The sequence below is a fragment of the Bombina bombina genome, chromosome 5, assembly GCF_027579735.1.
Source record: "Bombina bombina isolate aBomBom1 chromosome 5, aBomBom1.pri, whole genome shotgun sequence".
Classification (NCBI taxonomy): domain Eukaryota; kingdom Metazoa; phylum Chordata; class Amphibia; order Anura; family Bombinatoridae; genus Bombina; species Bombina bombina.
In genome coordinates, this window is record NC_069503.1 from 799,244,139 (window position 1) to 799,261,100 (window position 16,962).

Below are 16,962 nucleotides of genomic sequence, written 5' to 3' on the forward strand. Positions count from 1 at the left end.
AAAATAAGTAACACAGTATTCTTGTATGTATACAATAACACTATAAGTCTTTTATAAAATCGAGGATACCGGATATAATACTACACTTTACACTTCCGGTCCTCACAGTGGAACGCAAAATATGCGGTCCACACACACACTGTTTGGCGTCACCACACTGAGAAATTTCTACACACAGGTATCTTTGATTTAGTTTTGATTTGGTTAATGAGCAACATGCTTCTATTTAAGTTTGTTTGATGCACTGTATGTTTATGCTGATGATGGGGTAGATTACCCCGAAAACGTTTCATTAAAATTTACTACGTTTTTTCACTAAAAGACCTGAGAGTGCGACCATTACTTTTGGTATATATATATATATATATATATATATATATATATATACACACACACATATACACAGACACACGTACGTTCTTTACTGGCTTAAGTTCGTCTGAAAATGTGCACATATCTGAGCTTTGTATTTTATAGGTGTTTGTGTTGCTTGCAATTTTTTTTCCTGCATAGTCTAAATTTAGCCAGTCACTGCTTTGTAACCATGACAACACACGTTTTCTTCACTACATTTTACTTTAGAAAATGAAATATGTTGATTTAAAGAATGTGAATTACAGAACTGTGGTTGCAACGTATTTATACTATGGTCTAAGATAATGTAATAAATATGCAATTATCTTAAAAGTAAATACATGTTTTTTACACTCTAGGCTAATTGTTCAAATATGGAACATACCAAATGATATTATACTAGTCATGAAGATATCGTCAATAATAATGTTTAAGTTCATTTAAAAAACATTCACTAAAAATAATTCAGAGAAAAATGTGACTTACACATGGGAGAATTGAAATTTATTTTGATGTTGGTATAACTTTTACAATTATTCTAAATTAGCAAATGAAGTTAAGCTTTACAGAGTAAAAATCACCAAATCATATATATTTATTGATTCCAACATGATAGAAAATACAATCACAATTTTTTCCTTTGTTTTTACAGAACAGAAAATTAACTAACTAGCAAAACATGTGAAAAGTGGTTCTCCCACAACATAATATTTAAAAAATATATAAAAGGAATACCTACACTATTGTCATTTATGTACAGTTCTCACCTATCTCAGACAGGCATTTGTGTCTTGCATAATTCACAGCCTGTGGCCTTTAAAACTTTTATTCCTTTGAATTAACTACCTTCGTAAGAAGCTCTTTCAACAAGTCATTGCATTGTTTAAATGCTACAGGTTTTAGCCACATTTGTGTTAATAAAACGAAAAAGTAAATCTCTCCTGAGTGTCCATAGCTCACACATACGTGTAGCATCTATACAATAAATAGTAGGTTTAGATATTCTACACTATCTACCTGCCCATTTTCTTGGTTCATAAATATACAGCACACTGAGGAAAATCTATTAGAAATTTAGAACTAATTGTAAGCAGTAAGGGGAAGAGCTAATTACAAACCATTCTTTTTATATTGTTTTAATACAGAGATGTAGGTCCAAAAGTACATAACACATGGATACTAAAAATTAATAGATGAGTCACGCTTCTGTTCAGAGGTTTTCTTCAGTCAAGGTTGTTTCTCAAATGCAAACAATAGATATACACCTGATAAAAAAGGAAAGAAAAAGACATTTGAATAGAATTATGTATACATCACCTGGTTAGACAAAAGTTTAACACTGTATGCCAGTTTTCACAGTAAAAGGGAATTATTCACGCAATTTATAATCAAACCATATTGGCAAAACAGAAAACTAAAAGATTTACATTTTACGTCATGGCAAATAAGTCTGCATTTTAAGAAAACTAGAAAACAAAAAACTAATTATGCTTACCAGATAATTTAATTTCCTTCTGTATAAGGAGAGTCCACGGCATCATTCCTTACTGTTGGGAAATACCGAATCTGGTCACCAGGAGGCGGCAAAGACACCCAAGCCAAAGGCTTAAATACCTCTCCCACTTCCCAAATCCCCAGTCATTCTGCCGAGGGAATAAGGAACAGTAGGAGAAATATCAGGGTATAAATGGTGCCAAATGAAAAATATAATTTAGAGGGCCGCCCAACGGAGAACACGGGCGGGGGCCATGGACTCTCCTTATACAGAAAGAAATTAAATTATCTGGTAAGCATAATTTAGGTTTTCCTTCTTAAGATAAGGAGAGTCCACGGCATCATTCCTTACTGTTGGGAAAACTATACCCAAACTCTAGAGGACACTGAATAATGGTAGAGACAAAAAGAGGCGGGCCCTAATCTGAGGGCACCACAGCCTGCAAAACCTTTTTCTTTCGAAAGCTGCTTCAGCTGAAGCAAAAACATCAAACTTGTAAAATTTAAAAAAAAAAAAAAAAAATAGTATGTAAGGAGGACCAGGTAGCCTCCTTACAAATTTGATCCATAGAGGCCTCGTTCTTAAAGGCCCAAGAGGAAGCCACTGCTCTAGTAGAATGAGACGTAATCCTCTGAGGAGTTTTATGTCCCGCTGTCTCATAAGCAAAGTGGATAGCACTCCTTAACCAAAAAGATATGGAAGTCGAAGAGACCTTCTGACCCTTATGATTCCCGGAATCAACAACAAACAAGGAAGAAGTTTGTCTAAAATCGTTAGTAGCGTAAAGATAGAACTTCAAGGCGCGAACCATGTCCAAATTATGAAGCAAATGTTCCTTCGAAGGAGGAGGATTTGGACACAATGAAGGAACCACAATTGATTGATATTGTGGTCTGAAACGAACTTAGTACGTAGGGCAGCATAATCAGAATGGAACACCAGATGAGGAGGCTCACATTGCAAGGCAGCAATCTCAGATACTCTGCGCACAGATGCCAGTAGAAAAAGAACATTCCAGGACAACCAAATAATGTCAACTTCATGCATAGGCTCAAACGGAGCCTGTTGCAACACTTTAAGAACAAGATTTAGACTCCAAGGAGGAGCCTTAGATCTAAACACAGGTCTGATCCTAATCAGAGCCTTAAAGAGACACTAAACCCAAATTGTTTCTTTCATGATTTAGAAAGATTATGCAATTTTAAAGAACTTTCTAATTTACTTCTATTATCTAATTTGCTTCATGCTCTTTATATCCTTTGCTGAAAAGCATATCTAGATAGGCCCAGTAGCTGCTGATTGGTGGCTGCACACAGATGCCTTGTGTGATTGGCTCACCCATGTTCATTGCTATTTCATCAATGAGGATATCTAAAAAATGAAGCAAAATAGATAATAGAAGTAAATTGGAAAGTTGTTTAAAATTGTATTCTCTACCTGAATCATAAAATAAAATGTTGGGTTTACTGTCCCTTTAACAAAGGACAGTACATCGGGAAGCTCAGAGAGCCTCTTGTGCAGTAAAACAGCCAGGGACGGAATCTGTCCCCTCAGGGAACTGGCAGAAAAGCCCTTCTGTCCATCCTGGAGAAACAATAGGATCCTGGCAACCTTAACTTTATGCAAGGAAAATCCAAGCTCTTCCCACCATAAGGCACTCCAGACCTTATGATAGATGGGACAAGTAACCGGCTTACAAGCTTGAATGAGAGTATCAATAACTCTCAAAAACCTCTCTTGGCTAGGACTAAGCGTTCAATCTCCACGCAGTAAGCCTCAGAATCAAGATTTTGATGAACAAAAGGACCTTGTTCCAGCAGATCCCTGCAACAAGGTAACTTCCACGGAGGAGATGATGACATCCCCAACAGATTCGCAAACCACGTGCTTCGCGGCCACGATGGAGCAATCAGTATCACTGATGCCTGCTCCTGCTTGATGCGGGCCACTACACGAGGAAGGAGTGGTAACGGCGAGAAAAAGGTAAATTAGACTGAACCTCCAAGGCACTGCTAATGCATCTATTAGCTCCGCCTGAGGATTCCTGGACCTTGACCCATATCTGGGTAGCTTGGTATTGAGAGGGGCGCCATGAGATCTATCTCCGCCGTCCCCCACCTGTTGCACATCTCCACAAACACTTGAGGATGGAGAGACCATTCCCCCGGATGAAAGGATTGTCTGCTGAGAAAATCGGCTTCCCAGTTGTCCACACCCGGAATGTGATTTGCTGACAGTGAACAGCTGTGGGCCTCCACCAACTTGCTAGGGAGCTTCTCGTTCCCCCCCTGATGGTTGATGTAAGCCACCAAGGTTATATTGTCTGATTGAAATTTGATAAACTGGGACGAACCCAGAAGGAGCCAAGCCTTCAGAGCATTGAAGATTGCCTGAAGTTCCAGAATGTTGATCGGGAGGGAGCATTCCTCCTGAGTCCACAGGCTCTGTGCCTTCTTGGGACCCCAAACAGCTCCCCATCCTGATAGGCTTGAGTCCGTAGTCACAATCCCCCAGGATAGTCTTGAGGATGAGATCGAAGAAGAGCGAGAAGAGATTCCAGACGAAAAGATAGTGCTTGTACCAGAATATCGTCCAAGTAGGAAGCTACTGCTAAACCCCAGGTTCTGGCAATGGCTAGAAGAGCCCCTAGAACCTTCGTAAAAATCCTTGGAGCAGTAGTTAGACCAAACGGAAGTGCAATGAACTGGAAGTGCTGGTTGAGGAACGCAAACCTTAGGAACTGGTAGTGATCCTTGTGGATTGGAACGTGAAGGTAAGCATCCTTCAGATGTATAGTGGTCATCAACTGTCCTACCTGAACTAAGGGAAAGATGGACCTTATCGTCTCCATCTTGAACGAGGGGACATTTAGAAATCTGTTTAAGCACTTTAGATCCAGAATCGGCAGAAAGTTCCCCCCTCCTTTGGGACCACGAAAAGGTTTAAATCGTATCCCAAACCTCTTTCTGCGATAGGTACCAGGACAATGACCCCTAAGGAGGAGAGATCCTGAATGCACCCCAGAAAGGATTCCCTCTTTTCTGGTCTGGGAGACAGGATTGAGAGGAGCAATCTGCCCTTGGGTGGATGAGACTTGAAACCTATCTTGTATCCCTGAGCTATGACCTCTAGGACTCTTGAATCCTGCATATCCCTGAAGCAAGTGTCTGAAAAGTGTGACAGTCTGTTCCCTACACGATCCAGAGACGGATCGGAAGGCGCCCCCCTTCATGCCGATTTAGTCTCTGCAGGCTTCTTGCTTTGCTTGGACTTATTTCAGGACTGAGCCGGCTTCCAAGTACTCTTGATTTGCTCGGGATTAGCAGAGGACTGCTGTAGTTGGGATTTATCTGAACTAAAGTTACAAAAATTAGAAACTTGTTCTTTAGACTTGCTCTTTTTATCTTGCGGTAGGAAGGCACCCTTGCCCCCTGTAACCGTAGAGATAATGGAGTCCAGGCCTGGACCAAATAAAATCTTTCCCTTAAAGAGGAGGAAAAGCAGTCTGGACTTAAAAGTCATATCGCAGACCATGACTTCAGCCAGAGTGCCCGATGGGCCTGAACCAAAAAGCTAGAAGCATTTAGGCAAATAATCTGCATGTTTCATCACAGACAAAAGAATTAGCAATTCTCAAGGCCTTAATTCTTTCCTGGATAATGTCGAGGGGAGCCTCCAATTCGATTAATTCTGATAAGCCGCTGCCGGTTGAATCAAATATCCCGTATGTTGAAACATCTTTCTTAGAAGAGTTTCCATCTTTTTATCCATCGGCTCTCTGAACAACGAGGTATCCTCAAGCGGGATAGTAGTGCATTTGGCAAACGTGGAGATAGCGCCATTCACCTTAGGGACAGAACCACACAACTCCAATTTAGAGTCGAGGACCGGGAATACATTTTGTAAAGGAAGACTAAGTGAAAAAGGAAGATCCAATTCTATCCCATTCATTTTTAATAATGTTAGCCATCTTTACAGGCACAGCAAAAGTTAAAGGCACTACACGGTCCTCGTACACTCTGTATAATTTAGGAATCAAAGGTTCATCAGGCAGCTTGGCCTCTGGAACCTCTAATGTAGACAGGACTTACTTTAAAAGAAAACGTAAGTGCTCAATCTTAAATCTAAAGCCTGGTTACTCCACAGCAGGAGGCTTAGAGGCAGCAGACTCCGTCCCAGAACGTTCATCCTCTGAAGCCTCAGAGTGCAACACATCCTAGGATAACTGAGACAGAGCAGTTAAATCCAATAAATTACACGACGACCCCGGGGCAGGCAGCTATGTTTAACCTTTCGCTTGCGTTTAACAGGGCGAGGAAAAGCACTGAGGGCATCAGTTTGTAAATGCGCCTTAAAATCTGGTGGTAAAAGGCCCCCTCCAGATGGAGGATTAAGAGTGCTATGGGAAGCTGCGTGTGTAGAAGGAGATGGACCACCAGAGGTGGACGGCTCAGTGGTACTAAAAGGGCTAACCACCTTTGACCTAATAACGTTGTCAAGGCATGTGGAACATAAATGAGAGAGCGGGCATACCAAAGCCTCCTCACAATATAAACAACAGGTATTACTATTTGGAATAGAGGGAGTACCCTCTAATATATCAGTAATCCTCCATAGCTTAAAGGGACACTGAACCCAAAAATTTTGTTTTGTAATTCAGAAAGAGCATGCAATTTTAAGCAATTTTCTAATTTACTCCTATTATCAATTTCTTTGTTCTCTTGCTATCTTAATTTGAAAAAGAAGGCATCTATGCTTTTTTTGGGTTCAGTACTCTGGACAGCAATTTTTTTTATTGGTGGATGAATTTATCCACCAATCAGCAAAGGACAACCCAGGTTGTTCACCAAAAATGGGCCGGCATCTAAACTTACATTTTAAATAAAGATACCAAGAGAATGAAGAACATTTGATAATAGGAGTAAATTAGAAAGTTGCTTAAAATTGCATGCTCAATCTGAATCATGAAAGAAAATTTATACTCCAAATGGCTGGGACACACCACCTCCTAGACCCAGACAATACAGAAAAAAAAAAAAAGTCTTCTCAGACAGCCAGCTCGGTCAGGAAAGAGGAAATGAAAGCGAGACCACTCCTGGTCATATGGTGCGCAAGGCAGGACCTCCCTTGCTATGAGAAAAAGCGCGCCAAGCTACAAGCTGCGCAGCACTCAAAGTGAAAGTAAAAACCTGTGCGTTCCAGCCACAAACAGCCTATGAGCCCAATAAAATCTCACACATAAAGCAGCATAAAATCAAAGCATCACATGTGATTAATCCCCACTGTTCAATAATTCCACATGATTCTATTACGATAAAAACAGAATTTATGTTTACCTGATAAATTACTTTCTCCAACGGTGTGTCCGGTCCACGGCGTCATCCTTACTTGTGGGATATTCTCTTCCCCAACAGGAAATGGCAAAGAGCCCAGCAAAGCTGGTCACATGATCCCTCCTAGGCTCTGCCTACCCCAGTCATTCGACCGACGTTAAGGAGGAATATTTGCATAGGAGAAACCATGTTACCGTGGTGACTGTAGTTAAAGAAAATAAATTATCAGACCTGATTAAAAAAAACCAGGGCGGGCCGTGGACCGGACACACCGTTGGAGAAAGTAATTTATCAGGTAAACATAAATTCTGTTTTCTCCAACATAGGTGTGTCCGGTCCACGGCGTCATCCTTACTTGTGGGAACCAATACCAAAGCTTTAGGACACGGATGAAGGGAGGGAGCAAATCAGGTCACCTAAATGGAAGGCACCACGGCTTGCAAAACCTTTCTCCCAAAAATAGCCTCAGAAGAAGCAAAAGTATCAAATTTGTAAAATTTAGAAAAAGTGTGCAGTGAAGACCAAGTCGCTGCCTTACATATCTGATCAACAGAAGCCTCGTTCTTGAAGGCCCATGTGGAAGCCACAGCCCTAGTGGAGTGAGCTGTGATTCTTTCAGGAGGCTGCCGTCCGGCAGTCTCATAAGCCAATCGGATAATGCTTTTAATCCAGAAGGAGAGAGAGGTAGAAGTTGCTTTTTGACCTCTCCGTTTACCAGAATAAACAACAAACAAAGACAAAGTTTGTCTGAAATCCTTAGTAGCTGCTAAGTAAAATTTGAGAGCACGAACTACATCCAAGTTGTGCAACAAACTTTCCTTCTTTGAAACTGGATTAGGACACAAAGAAGGCACAACTATCTCCTGGTTAATGTTTTTGTTAGAAACAACTTTTGGAAGAAAACCAGGTTTAGTACGCAAAACCACCTTATCTGCATGGAACACCAGATAAGGAGAAGAACACTGCAGAGCAGCTAATTCTGAAACTCTTCTAGCAGAAGAAATTGCAACCAAAAACAAAACTTTCCAAGATAATAACTTAATATCAACGGAATGTAAGGGTTCAAACGGAACCCCCTGAAGAACTGAAAGAACTAGGTTGAGACTCCAAGGAGGAGTCCAAATTTTGTAAACAGGCTTGATTCTAACCAGAGCCTGAACAAAGGCTAGAACATCTGGCACAGCTGCCAGCTTTTTGTGAAGTAACACAGACAAGGCAGAAATCTGTCCCATCAAGGAACTTGCAGATAATCCTTTTTCCAATCCTTCTCGAAGGAAGGATAGACTCTTAGGAATCTCAACCTTGTCCCAAGGGAATCCTGCAGATTCACACCAACAGATATACCAAATTATGTGGTAATTTTTCTGGTTACAGGCTTTCAGGCCTGAACAAGAGTATTAATAACAGAATCTGAGAACCCTCGCTTTGATAAGATCAAGCGTTCAATCTCCAAGCAGTCAGCTGGAGTGGGTCGAACGGACCTAGAACAAGAAGGTCTCGTCTCAAAGGTAGCTTCCATAGTGGAGCCGATGACATATTCACCAGATCTGCATACCAAGTCCTGCGTGGCCACGCAGGAGCTATCAAAATCACCGACGCCCTCTCCTGATTGATCCTGGCTACCAGCCTGGGGATGAGAGGAAACGGCGGGAACACATAAGCTAGTTTGAAGGTCCAAGGTGCTACTAGTGCATCCACTAGAGCCGCCTTGGGATCCCTGGATCTGTACCCGTAGTAAGGAACTCTGAAGTTCTGATGAGAGGCCATCAGATCCATGTCTGGAATGCCCCACGGTTGAGTGACTTGGGCAAAGATTTCCGGATGGAGTTCCCACTCCCCCGGATGCAATGTCTGACGACTCAGAAAATCCGCTTCCCAATTTTCCACTCCTGGGATGTGGATAGCAGACAGGTGGCAGGAGTGAGACTCCGCCCATAGAATGATTTTGGTCACTTCTTCCATCGCTAGGGAACTCCTTGTTCCCCCCTGATGGTTGATGTATGAACTTGGCCCTCGCTAGCTGAGGCCAAGCTTTGAGAGCATTGAATATCGCTCTCAGTTCCAGAATATTTATCGGTAGAAGAGATTCTACCCGAGACCAAAGACCCTGAGCTTTCAGGGATCCCCAGACCGCGCCCCAGCCCATCAGACTGGCGTCGGTCGTGACAATGACCCACTCTGGTCTGCGGAAGGTCATCCCTTGTGACAGGTTGTCCAGGGACAGCCACCAACGGAATGAGTCTCTGGTCCTCTGATTTTCTTGTATCTTCGGAGACAAGTCTGAATAGTCCCCATTCCACTGACTGAGCATGAACAGTTGTAATGGTCTTAGATGAATGCGCACAAAAGGAACTATGTCCATTGCCGCTACCATCAAACCTATCACTTCCATGCACTGCGCTATGGAAGGAAGAGGAACGGAATGAAGTATCCGACAAGAGTCTAGAAGTTTTGTTTTTCTGGCTTCTGTCAGAAAAATCCTCATTTCTAAGGAGTCTATTATAGTTCCCAAGAAGGGAACCCTCGTTGACGGAGATAGAGAACTCTTTTCCACGTTCACTTTCCATCCGTGAGATCTGAGAAAGGCCAGGACAATGTCAGTGTGAGCCTTTACTTGAGGAAGGGACGACGCTCGAATCAGAATGTCGTCCAAGTAAGGTACTACAGCAATGCCCCTTGGTCTTAGCACCGCCAGAAGGGACCCTAGTACCTATGAGAAAATCCTAGGAGCAGTGGCTAATCCGAAAGAAAACGCCACGAACTGGAAATGCTTGTCCAGGAATGCAAACCTTAGGAACCGATGATGTTCCTTGTGGATAGGAATATGTAGATACGCATCCTTGAAATCCACCTTGGTCATGAATTGACCTTCCTGGATGGAAGGAAGAAGTGTTCGAATGGTTTCCATCTTGAACGATGGAACCTTGAGAAACTTGTTCAAGATCTTGAGATCTAAGATTGGTCTGAACGTTCCCTCTTTTTTGGGAACTATGAACAGATTGGAGTAGAACCCCATCCCTTGTTCTCCTAATGGAACAGGATGAATCACTCCCATTTTTAGCAGGTCTTCTACCCAATGTAAGAATGCCTGTCTTCTTATGTGGTCTGAAGACAACTGAGACCTGTGGAACCTCCCCCTTGGAGGAAGCCCCTTGAACTCCAGAGAATAACCTTGGGAGACTATTTCTAGCGCCCAAGGATCCAGAACATCTCTTGCCCAAGCCTGAGCGAAGAGAGAGAGTCTGCCCCCCACCAGATCCGGTCCCGGATCGGGGGCCCGCATTTCATGCTGTCTTGGTAGCAGTGGCAGGTTTCCTGGCCTGCTTTCCTTTGTTCCAGCCTTGCATAGGTCTCCAGGCTGGATTGGCTTGAGAAGTATTACCTTCCTGCTTAGAGGACGTAGCCCTTGGGGCTGATCCGTTTCTGCGAAAGGGACGAAACTTAGGTTTATTTTTGGTCTTGAAAAGACCTATCCTGAGGAAGGGCGTGGCCCTTGCCCCCAGTGATATCAGAGATAATCTCTTTCAAGTCAGGGCCAAAGAGTGTTTTCCCCTTGAAAGGAATGTCAAGCAATTTGTTCTTGGAAGACGCATCCGCTGCCCAAGATTTTAACCAAAGCGCTCTGCGCCACAATAGCAAACCCAGAATTTTTTCGCCGCTAACCTAGCCAATTGCAAGGTGGCGTCTAGGGTGAAAGAATTAGCCAATTTAAGAGCACGAATTCTGTCCATAATCTCCTCATAAGAAGAAGAATTACTAATAATCGCCTTTCCTAGCTCATCAAACTAGAAACACGCGGCTGCAGTGACAGGGACAATGCATGCAATTGGTTGTAGAAGGGAACCTTGCTGAACAAACATCTTTAGCAGACCTTCTAATTTTTTATCCATAGGATCTTGGAAAGCACAACTATCTTCTATGGGTATAGTGGCGCGCTTGTGTAGAGTAGAAACCGCCCCCTCGACTTTGGGGACTGTCTGCCATCAGTCCTTTCTGGGGTCGACTATAAGAAAACAATTTTATAAATATGGGGGGAGGTACTAAAGGTATACCGGGCCTGTCCCATTCTTTACTAACAATGTACGCCACCCGCTTGGATATAGGAAAAGCTTCGGGGGGCCCCGGGGCCTCTAAGAACTTTTCCATTTTACATAGTGGTTCTGGAATGACCAGATAATCACAATCATCCAAATTGGATAACACCTCCTTAAGCAGAGCGCGGAGATGTTCCAACTTAAATTTAAAAGTAATCACATCAGGTTCAGCTTGTTGAGAAATGTTTCCTGAATCTGAAATTTCTCCCTCAGACAAAACCTCCCTGGCCCCCTCAGACTGGTGTAGGGGCCCTTCAGAAACCATATCATCAGCGTTCTCATGCTCTACAGAATTTTCTAAAACAGAGCAGTCGCGCTTTCGCTGATAAGTGGGCATATTGGCTAAAATGTTTTTGATAGAATTATCCATTACAGCCGTTAAATGTTGCATAGTAAGGAGTATTGGCGCACTAGATGTACTAGGGGCCTCCTGTATGGGCAAGACTGGTGTAGACGAAGGAGGGGATGATGCAGTACCATGCTTACTCCCCTCACTTGAGGAATCATCTTGGGCATCATTTTTACTAAATTTTTTTATGACATAAAATACATATAGTTAAATGAGAAGGAACCTTGGTTTCCCCACAGTCAGAACACAATCTATCTGGTAGTTCAGACATGTTAAACAGGCATAAACTTGATAACAAAGCACAAAAAACGTTTTAAAATAAAACCGTTACTGTCACTTTAAATTTTAAACTAAACACACTTTATTACTGCAATTGCGAAAAAGTATGAAGGAATTGTTCAAAATTCACCAAAATTTCACCACAGTGTCTTAAAGCCTTAAAAGTATTGCACACCAAATTTGGAAGCTTTAACCCTTAAAATAACGGAACCGGAGCCGTTTTTATATTTAACCCCTTTACAGTCCCTGGAATCTGCTTTGCTGAGACCCAACCAAGCCCAAAGGGGAATACGATACCAAATGATGCCTTCAGAAAGACTTTTCTATGTATCAGAGCTCCACACACATGCAGCTGCATGCCATGCTGTCCTCAAAAACAAGTGCGCCATACCGGCGCGAAAATGAGGCTCTGACTATGATTAGGGAAAGCCCCTAAAGAATAAGGTGTCTAAAACAGTGCCTGCCGATATAATCATATCAAAATACCCAGAATAAATGATTCCTCAAGGCTAAATATGTGTTAATAATGAATCGATTTAGCCCAGAAAAAGTCTACAGTCTTAATAAGCCCTTGTGAAGCCCTTATTTACTATCTTAATAAACATGGCTTACCGGATCCCATAGGGAAAATGACAGCTTCCAGCATTACATCGTCTTGTTAGAATGTGTCATACCTCAAGCAGTAAGAGACTGCACACTGTTCCCCCAACTGAAGTTAATTGCTCTCAACAGTCCTGTGTGGAACAGCCATGGATTTTAGTTACGGTGCTAAAATCATTTTCCTCATACAAACAGAAATCTTCATCTCTTTTCTGTTTCTGAGTAAATAGTACATACCAGCACTATTTTAAAATAACAAACTCTTGATTGAATAATAAAAACTACAGTTAAACACTAAAAAACTCTAAGCCATCTCCGTGGAGATGTTGCCTGTACAACGGCAAAGAGAATGACTGGGGTAGGCGGAGCCTAGGAGGGATCATGTGACCAGCTTTGCTGGGCTCTTTGCCATTTCCTGTTGGGGAAGAGAATATCCCACAAGTAAGGATGACGCCGTGGACCGGACACACCTATGTTGGAGAAAGGAGCCACACTGTGACCGTCTTCTAGCGTTTTCAACATATGTAAAAAATGAAACGATCTTACCAGAATCCATGCGGTTGAACACAAACACAGGCTCTCAAGTGTGACAGTCTTGTAGCATCGCTCCTGACATGGACTTGAGTGAAAAAACAAGCAGGCAGTAAAACTCGTCAACACTGATTGCTTAGGAGCTGTTAGCAGAAGTCTGGATGGGTTCGCAGAAACTCTTCCCTGCATCTCCAGACTCTAACTTTCGTCAATGCTCTCACTGAGAGGCTGACAAGACTACTTAAAACTCCAGTCCCATATTGAAGGGCAGATACCCTTCCTAAGGAACTACTCCGAAATCTTCTGACACTTCTCTGCCATCCTCCTGTGACGAAAGGCAAAGAATGACTGGGGGATGGGGGGGGGGGAGTGGGAGAGGTATTTAAGCCCCCAGAGGCAGAACTTTTCACTTTCTGCAATGAGAATTTTTTAATGAATATTTTTCTGCAGGTTATTTTGATATTAAATTTGATTTTAAAATTAGGCATTTACACTAAAGCAACAACTAAATTGCAATGTGTTGATTAGCTGGAGAGTAAAGTATTTTTTTAAAGTTTTATAATATATTGCATTGCAAATTAGCTGCAGAGAAAAATAAAATTGTGCTATGTTTTTAAAAAAAAGAGAAAGAAGTTCCCAAAAATTGAGCTTAAAAAAAATACAAACTTTATTCCAACGGATTGAAAATGAAACAGGAATAGGATAAACAATACCAAGTGCTTGTCTTACCGGTTTCGGTCAATGGACCGTAATCAGGCACACACACAGTAACACCTGTACACATAATTTAAAAGGTGAACCTCAATTTGATTGGAGTAAAAACATTGGATTAGGACTGCCAATAAATTTAAAGAGATAGTCACATACATAAATTAGTATAAACATTTGCATACACGGAAGGAACAAAAGTAACAGAGCAAGTATGTATTTTCTACACATACAGGAGATCACAGATGCAAACCTTCTAATATTTCCACACTAGTCTATCAAATTATATACTATTACTAAGAGCTTCAATAAGGGGCAATCAGATCATTCAAATCTCTAGAGAGACACCAAAAATATGATAGCCATTAGGTGACACATAAGTACTTTGTCATTTACTACACACATAACGGGTTTATACATATCTGGTCTGTGAACTTCACGTTTTGTAAAACCTGGAAAAAGTCTGTTAGAATAGTGATAGAAATGTCATAAAAGTTCGCTATTAGTACTAGGATATAATCTATGATAGACTAATGTGGAAATATTAGAACCTTTGCATCTGTGATTTAATGTATGTGTAGAATATACATACTTTCTCTGTTACTTTTGCTCCTCCCTTGTAAGCAAATGTTAGTACTAATCTATGTATGTGACTCTCTCTTTAAATTTATTGGCAGTCCTAATCCAATGTTTTTACTACAATCAAATTGAGGTTCACCTTTTAAATTATGTGTACAGGTATTACTGTGTGTGTCTATGATAACGGTCCATTGACAGAAACCTGTCAGACAAGATCATGGGATTGGGATTGTGTATCCTATTCCCGTTTCATTTTTAATCCGTTGGAATAAAGTTTGTATTTTTTTTTTTGTTTTTTAAGCTCAAATTTTTGGGAACTTTCTTAAATGCATGACCTACACAGTCTATCATCTTGATACTCTGCCCTTCAGCCTTTGACGTCAAGCCGTATTAGCAGTGGGGATTGGTCCTTGATCGGATACAGACAGAGAACGTAGGAGGAGCCTTTGAGTGCTCCAGTGAAGCCGTCCGCTTCAGCGTCGTCTCCGGAGCTGATTTCACAGCATCAGAGTGGACCCAGCGTGGGACAGTCGAATGTTTCAGAACCATTAGAGCACATACCGGTGGGTGAGTGAAATTGAGGATACCGTATGGCGGTTTTGTGTGGCAGTGGTAGCACTGTTTAAAACACCAACGCTGTGATGATTATACATAAGTAAGCTAGCAGCTGTATAAAATTGTGCATATTTACCTGGGTCTCCCCATAATCACCCTTGATTCATATGGCTATGCACTTAGGTATATGAGGGATAGAGCCCTACTGCCCACATCAGCCTTGAGCATTCATTCACTGTCTACTAGTCTCACTCACCCCATAATGGTTTAAGTGCCTTTTTCTCCCCACAAAGGACTGCCGCTTGCCAACTACAGCTGGTCTTTGATTTTCACTTTGGTTGTCTCATCTAATGTGTTTTTTAAAATGTCTCAAATATTTTTTTTCCCTTTGCTTTTGGTCTAACATTATATTATTAGAAGGTTAAATGTAATAAAAAGGTGCATTGCTCACATTAAAGGGACACTAAACCCAAAAGTTATCTTTCATGATTCAGATAGAGAATACAATTTTAAACATTCCAATTCACTTCTATTATCTAATTTGCTTCATTCTTTAGATATCCTTTGTTGAAGAAATAGCAATGCATATGGGACAGTTAATCACACAAGTCATCTATGTGCAGCCACCAAACAGCAGCTACTGAGCCTATCTAGATATACTTTTCAGGAAAGGATATAAAGCGAATGAAGCAAATTAGAGTTTGTTTAAAATTGCATGTTTTTTTCTAAATCATGAAAGAAAAAAAAAAGGGTTTCATGTCCCTTTAACTTCTTAAATTCAGGAGTAAGAGCTTTGCAAAAGGCTAGGAGGCAAGGTTAAATACATAAATATATATATTTATTTATTGGTAATTAATGCAGGGACATGGCAGATTTTATAACTATTACTAAAATTGCCATGTTATGTGTCTACAGGAATATGATTTTTGTTTGTTTACAAATAAAGGGAAAACAATTAGAACCTAGTTTCATCTGCTAGGGCAATATAAAGTAATACAGTAAATTAGGGCTGATGTTTAATGTTCCTAATAATTTGTGTATTATTAAGAAAACGGTGTGCTCCATAAGAAGCTCCTAAACAAAAGTTTTGAAACACTTTTGAGCAACAAATGTGAACACTGGTATCTTTTGTTAAGTTCACAGTTACTGGGGTATCACAAATCTATATAAATTATTATTTCACTAAAATTTTAAAAATGTTTCAAAGCAAAAGGACATGTGTTAACTATACTAGTCACTAAAAAGTACAAGCAACATCACATTTTCAAAAACATAATTTATGCTTACCTGATAAATTTATTTCTCTTGTGATGTATCGAGTCCACGGATTCATCCATACTTCTGGGATATTCTCCTTCCCTACAGGAAGTGGCAAAGAGAGCACCCACAGCAGAGCTGTCTATATAGCTCCTCCCTTAGCTCCACCCCCAGTCATTCGACTGAAGGCTAGGAAGAAAAAGGAGAAACTATAGGATGCAGTGGTGACTGAAGTTTTTTAAATAAAAATATATTGCCTGTGTTAATAAACAGGGCGGGCCGTGGACTCAATACATCACAAGAGAAATAAATTTATCAGGTAAGCATAAATTCTGTTTTCGCTTGTAAGATGTATCAAGTCCACGGATTCATCCATACTTGTGGGATACCAATACCAAAGCTTTAGGACATGGATGAAGGGAGGGACAAGACAGGTACTTTAAACGGAAGGCACCACTGCTTGTAGAACCTTTCTCCCAAAAATAGCTTCCGAAGAAGCAAAAGTATCGAATTTGTAAAATTTGTTAAAAGTATGAAGCGAAGACCAAGTCGCCGCCTTACAAATCTGTTCAACAGAAGCCTCATTTTTAAAAGCCCATGTGGAAGCCACTGCTCTAGTAGAATGAGCAGCAATTCCTTCAGGAGGCTGCTGGCCAGCAGTCTCATAAGCCAAACGGATGATGCTTTTCAGCCAAAAGGAAAGAGGTAGCCGTAGCCTTTTGACCTCCCCGTTTACCAGAATAAACAACAAACAATGAAGATGTTTGACGGAAATCTTTAGTTGCTTGTAAGTAGGACTTTAAAGCACGAACCACATCAAGATTGTGC

General features: G+C 41.1%; 1 protein-coding gene across 6 annotated transcripts in view; it reads right to left on the reverse strand.

Annotated features, from left to right (window-relative positions):
• Positions 1–836: 836 nt before the first annotated feature.
• Positions 837–16,962, reverse strand: part of RNMT (RNA guanine-7 methyltransferase) — a 195,932-nt gene continuing 179,806 nt past the window's right edge. For all 6 annotated transcript variants that reach the window (XM_053714880.1, XM_053714883.1, XM_053714882.1 and 3 more), the window contains one exon: positions 837–1,619. In XM_053714880.1, the coding sequence (XP_053570855.1) occupies positions 1,582–1,619 (38 nt within the window). In that variant the 3' untranslated portion in view covers positions 837–1,581. The remainder of the gene's footprint in view (positions 1,620–16,962) is intronic.